The sequence below is a fragment of the Microtus ochrogaster genome, chromosome 19, assembly GCF_000317375.1.
Source record: "Microtus ochrogaster isolate Prairie Vole_2 chromosome 19, MicOch1.0, whole genome shotgun sequence".
NCBI classification, from domain to species: Eukaryota; Metazoa; Chordata; class Mammalia; order Rodentia; family Cricetidae; genus Microtus; species Microtus ochrogaster.
In genome coordinates, this window is record NC_022021.1 from 21420843 (window position 1) to 21427516 (window position 6674).

The window sequence follows — 6674 nt, forward strand, 5'->3', positions numbered from 1 at the left end:
TCTCTCTCTCTCTCTCTCTCTCTCTCTCTCTCTCTCTCTCTCTCTCTGTACCAACTTCCTCAAACCTACACACACGTCTTTCTCTTTCATAATAAACTCTTAAAGTTGGTTTCATTGTGTGTTTCATGATCTGTTCTCGCTCACGCCCCATAATTTCAGAAACCATGATCAGAATATAGTATATGAAAAATATTTATTTTCAACAAAAACTATACTTAAATATTTTATGCATTTCAGGCAGAAATCATACAGTGAAAAATAAAAAGGAGGGTTAGTATTCATCCATAACACAAACCAAAGGGGAGAAAGTAGATGATACGGATGTGAATAAGTCTATGGAAACTAGCTGGAGAAGTGACTGCTGCCTTGACTATACATTAGAAACTCAGCCTCCTGCCAAGGCAGGTAAGAATTTAGAAGTATCTAATCTATCATCCCAGCCTCAGGCCTCATTTTTGGAAGGCCCCTCCCCTGAGTCTATCAAACCTTGACCCCTCCCCAGGAAAGGTCAAGATCACTCCCACAGGCTATTTAAACTGCTCCTCAGAAAATAATCTGTGGTCTTACCTATTCCTCTTCAGTGTTCCTTGGTCACGTTGTTGGCTTTCCGTCCCCCACCCCCACCCCCTCAGGCCACCCTAGAGCACAGGCATCAATTAAACCTGGTTATTTCCATATCTAGGTAACAGCTTTACATGCTGAGGCATTTTCCTTATTATTTCCTTAAAAAAAAAAAAATCATGTATTCCAGAAGTGATTTGCAGTAGACAGAAGGATGTGTGCTGGATGGATACAGAGACCAAGGTATCTTTATAAGTGACTTGAACATAGCCTCTTGCTATGCTAATGAAGGAAGCATTTCATCTGGGCTCTGTATCTAGTCAATCCCACAACCTACTCCTCCTCAGAATCCTCAGGTCCCAGTAAGACCTTCTGATGAAAAGGCAGAAGGATCAGACAAAGCAATTTACACTTTAACAGGATTCTAAAGCATGAACTATTTTTACTTTACAGATCACTAAACAGCTCTTAAAGCAGTGGTTCTCAACCTGTGGGTCAAGACCACCATGGGAGGTTAGATGATCCTTTCACAGGGGTTACCTAAGATCAGTTAAAAACACAGATGTTTACATTATGACTCATAACAGTAGCAAAATTACAACAATGAAGAAGCAATGAAAGATTTATGGTTGGGGGTATTAAAACAAGGGTCAGAGCATTAGGAGGGTTGAGAACCACTGTCCTGAAGTGTTTATAAAACATATTTCTTCAGTTTTGCTATTTTGTGAAACTGGGCCTCACTATGCAGTCCAAACTAGTCTTGAACTCATATTTCCCATCTCTGCCTTGGAGACCTCCCACACCCAGTTCTCTTGGACAATACAACTTAATCAGCCAAGCTGGGACAAGGAGAAAGTCAGTAAGGTATCTCCTTCAACCACATAATCTCTTTTAAATTTATCAGGGTTTAAAAAATTTAAGTGCCATCTACTTTACTTGTCCCCTTTACACATACAACTAGAAATGCCTAAAACAGGGGTGGGGACCAAAGAGCAACAAACTTAGTAATTCTCAAATTACTACATATATGATAAACTTCTTTAGCTGATTATGTATTATGTAATGAAGACAATTAAACGCTAAAAACATTAACCCTGAAAACCTCATGAGCATCAACACAAGATTTTTCGACAGGTACCATCTTCCCTGATGAAATCTTAAGATATATATTGATAGTCAAGGTCTAAATGAAAGTGATGGAACACCTATCATGCTCTAATTATGTATATGGAGTCCAGGAAATTCTGGAGAAACATTGGGTTACCAAACTCACAATCACAATTCAGTCACAGTGGAGCCATATATTAAAACAGTATTTTTAATAAAATGCTCCACTCAGATATAACTTCCATGCTAGAGGGAATTATTGATATGGAGCTAAATGAGAAGTTCCAATCATATATAAATAATCTATTGAGAATAAACACTACATAGAGATGATAATGTCTCCCATGCAAAATATTACAACTGACTTCCACAACAGTATGAAAACTTACAGAACAAAAAACCAAATAACTATAGTTAACCTTTTGTATACTCTGGAAACCTTTTTCAAAGGGAAATTTCAGGACACAGTGAAAATAAAGGCAGCGCTAGCATGCTTGAAGCTAAGGAGGGGCTGTACCTTTCTCCTCATGGTTTTCCTCTGCCTGCTTCCCTCTCCCAGAGCAGTCACAAGGAAAGAAAATTAATGGTAAAAGTCACAGTATCTGGATTTGAAATTCATCTTAGAAATTCATGATGAAATTCACACAATAAATTTCATATTAAAAACTAATGAGAATTTAACTATCTAAACCTAGAGATTAGACATGCCATACATTTAGAAATCAGTTGTTTCTTTTCAAAGAACCACGGCTTATTATTGTTGAGAAAAGTAGAGAAATCAAAGCAGAAGAACACTGTTATACTTAAAACACTATTCCCACTTAAAAGAAAAAAAAAAAGGACCTACTATCCTCATGTTTTTCAAAAGGACTGAACAAAGCAATTCTCTATTAATTCAACGACTTTTTTCCCCCACAGACAGGATTTCTCTCTGTAGCCCTGACTGTCCTGGAACTCCTTCTGCAAACCAGGTTAGCATTTAACTCACAGAGATCCACCTGCCTCTGCCTCCTACGAGCTGGAATTAAAGGTGTGCACCAGCAACACCTGGCTCAAGACTTTAGACACAGTTTCCTACATTTGCTTTTACGTGATAATCATATTGACAAGTGTTCTACAAAAGGCAAAGCAGGCAGCCTAGGGCGGGTGATAAAATTACACGGAACATTTCCCCCAAGGAGTGACTGATGCAAGCTCCTGATTTCTTTATTACTGTTTTCAAATACTTATTGGGCTGTAAATATATTTTGCAAATAATGTTCTCTCTAAAATATACAGACACTCACTGTATTATAAACACAAGTGAAGGCACTGGACACAGAGCTTACTACCTTTAACATGAAATAAGAGAGTTAAAAAAAGACTAATTCCTCTGTTATTTTAATATAAACTTCAATTTGTTAATGAAATATTTAATTGTCCTGATTTCATAACAGAGTAATAACTTACTTCAATTTTTCTAAAATCACAATTAAAGTTAGCACACATTTGTGACAAGTGGATCATCAATTAACTTAAGAAACTCAATATGCAGCATTTTGATGATTTAGGAAGTCTATAACAAAAGTATTCTATAGGATTTGGCTTAACTCTTAGTATGATATTGAGGTAACAGAAAACTGAACACATCCAAATATTTATCGTGACACTGTAGTTGTGTATCCAAGACATACAACTTTAATTATAAGATGTATTGTCATTTTTAGAAAATGGATACACAGACAGACACACATACTATTTCTACATACCCTTTCTACCTTAAATATTCTATACAAGGTGACAATTTTTCTGATGAATATTTCTCATTGTATCTAAAAGAAACATATACTTTTTGATAATTGGTTGTTTATAACTTAAGAAGAGACATAAGAAAAGCAGCTGAACACGAAAACAACACTAGACTAGAAAAATTACTTCTGAAATATTACATTTTTATCTTCTGCATATTTGTTTTAAGCTTAGAATGTTTTATTTGTGGGCACCAAAATACTTTTTAAATGCCAAAACATTTACTTATTCTATTTTTCCTCACCAAACAGATTTCAGTAAGTTTTCTGTAATGTCTACCCTCATTAGAAAAGAAAAGTAAAGCAGCCGTGTTTTGTTTCTGGTCACAAGTATTCATTCTTGATGACTGTATGCTATAATAGTTAAACTCACAGTTCATACAGTTAAACAAAGAAAATGTTCATTTCAAAGACATGTAAACCTTTATGTGCTCAACAATCCTAAATTTTCCCACATTACTGCAAAATAATAATCATCACACAAATAAGGTAAATAATGACAATGATAAGATTATGCTTAGAATATACTTCTGGAAAAGACAAATTGTAATATGCAATAAAACAGAACTATAAAATGCCCCCCAAACAAAGGAAGTTTCACTTACATCCACAGCTCTCTTAATAAAAGGTATCTGTGTGCCACTGTCCAGATCTTCATTAATAATTAGCCTTCTAGCCCACTGACCTGCCCTGACAACACCACTACCATGAATTAAAACCATCAGTTTCTGTGGATTTGTCAAAGCATCCTCACTCATAAAGATAAAACTCTTTGGTTCACTTTCAGTGGCATCTACCTGTAATCAAAAAAAATTAAATAATAAATAAAATGTTTCTAGATCAAGCATACACACAATGAGAAAACAACTAATGGCTACTACAAATTACTGAATGATTATTATAGAATTTTTAAAAAAACATTAAAATAGGAGAAAGATAGTCAAGAAAATCTAGCAATCACATATTCAGTGGACAAGTATCAAAAGAGCGATTTAAATATAAAAATACAGGAAAAAGAATTAAAATATACATTCCTACATCTTATTATATATTTATTATTGTATTGCCATCTTAAATTGAAATAATAACTAACTTTTAAAATCTTCCTGTTGTTCATATAGTAACTGTTTTTTTCACCCATATTTACTCACAATCTATTTGAGGAGTCACTAATAAATAACCATCAAAAATGATAAAATTACATTTAGATAAACTCAAGTTATAGGTTTTACTACATGTAGTTTATAACTCTGTAACTAAATCACATTGCACCTATGATAGAAAATGGAAAACTCAAACTGGAATATATAGCTATTTAAATAGCCAAAGCACTGCAAACATTCAAATTGCAAACATGGGCACACACAACAGTAACATGTACATTCTGACACCATATCTATGTATCACTTACTTATGGATTACTACTACAAAGGTGGGCAGCTAGATTTCAAAGATACAAGAGATATTAAGAAAAGCCAATTTCTGAACCTTTTATGAGATATGTATAGCAACCTCTGTGGTATTCTCCATTGTAATGGCCAGTACTCAGAATGGAAGCCAAATACACCAGGTTAAAACCAGAACTGACAACTAGTCACATGCCCTCCACCACAAGATCACACATAAAAAAAAAATCAGTCTACACACTGTATATACTGTTCACTCCAGCAACAACACGTGTTCATACAATTATCAAAGTTACAACAGCACTCACATACAACTCCACAGAATGCTCTGGAATTCAATATAAAATTTAAAACTCTAAATTTTTCAAGTCATTCACAACACATAGGAATAGAAAAAAAAAACCTCTGCTTTTAAAACAAGATTGGTCTCATCTGATTCTGCTATTTGTGTAAACAGAACACAAAGAGCAACTGGTTTGGTAGGAATAGAATGAGTTGAGCTTAAGAATAGTTACTATTGTTCAGTAACGCCTTCCATGTCTACAATTAATTCAAATGTTTTACCATGAATTCTCTAGTCCCTCTCCCTGTCTAATTCTCCTTCATAGCGCATATGGTAATCAAACACAATGTAGTGTAGTCTTTCTTTCATAGATAGATGATAGATAGGTAGACAGATAGACAGACAGACAGACATAGATGATAGATGTGTGCATGCATGCACATGTGTGTGTGCACACTCATTCATCCTCTGCTCTCTCCCCTACAAAGTAATTCTAAGAAAAATTAACATTTTGTTTTGTTTTGTAATTTTGTTTTTCCAAGACAAGGTTTCTCTGTGTAGCTTTGAGGCCTGTTCTGGAACTAGCTCTTTTAGACCGGGCTGGCCTAGAACTAATAGAGATCTACCTGCCTCCCAAGTGGTGGGATTAAAGGTGTGCACCACCACTGCCAGGTAACATTTCGTAATTTATATTTAGCTACATTCTAGGTCTAGTTCAGTGCCTAGCATCTTATAGGTACTCAGGAAATAAAGAACAAACTTTTGAAATATGGAATCTTACTGTTGGTAGTGATGTCCTTTAAATGAAAAGAATTTAAATAATTCAGAGCATTCATATCTAGAATACACAAAACCTATAGAAAGTCTCAACAAAAAAAATTAAATTTTAAAATGTGCTACAGATTTGAATAATGAGTTCTCAAAAGAAGACATTAAAAATGGCTGATAATGAGCACCAGCAATCCAGTCAAAGAGAGGGAAGAGGGATTATATGAGTAAGAGGGTCAAGATCATGACAGGGAAATCTACGGAGACAGCTGAACCAAGTTCTTGGAAATTCACAAACTTTAGACCCACAGCTGTGGAAACTGCATGAAACCAAACTAGGCCCTCTGCATGTGAGAGACAGTGGCGAAATTTAGTTTATCTTAGGGGTCCCTGGCAGTGGAATGAGGGTCTATCCCTGGTACATGAGCTAAGGATCGGAGCCTATGCCATGTGCTTAGCCTTAATGCAGGGGGAAATGAAGTAGAAGCTTCCTCCCTGCTGGCTTGCTTTCAGAATCCTGAAAGACACTGTTCAAGCTCTTGAGGAGGAAATGGCATTAACCATATTAACCAGATATAAACCCTATGAAGTGTGGTGCTAACCTTATAGGCAAGATGTTCCCGTGGGGATTAAAAATGTGTGAAATTTGAAGTACAGTAGGGAAGACAAAGCTGAAGACACACATTCCACAGAGAAATGTTTGAGAAGAGCCGTAAGAGAGCAGTCACTGGGCAGCACTGGCCACAGTGAACAGAAAGCTGA

The 6674-nt window shown here is 35.6% G+C and overlaps 1 protein-coding gene across 4 annotated transcripts in view; it reads right to left on the minus strand.

Annotated features, from left to right (window-relative positions):
• Positions 1–6674, minus strand: part of Fam172a (family with sequence similarity 172 member A) — a 420557-nt gene that overhangs the window by 308349 nt on the left and 105534 nt on the right. For 3 of the 4 annotated variants that reach the window (XM_026783727.1, XM_013349680.2, XM_013349682.2), the window contains one exon: positions 4061–4252. The exons of the other annotated variant lie outside the window; for it this stretch is intronic. In XM_026783727.1, coding sequence (XP_026639528.1) covers positions 4061–4252 — 192 coding nt within the window. The remainder of the gene's footprint in view (positions 1–4060; positions 4253–6674) is intronic. 4 annotated transcript variants of the gene reach the window in all.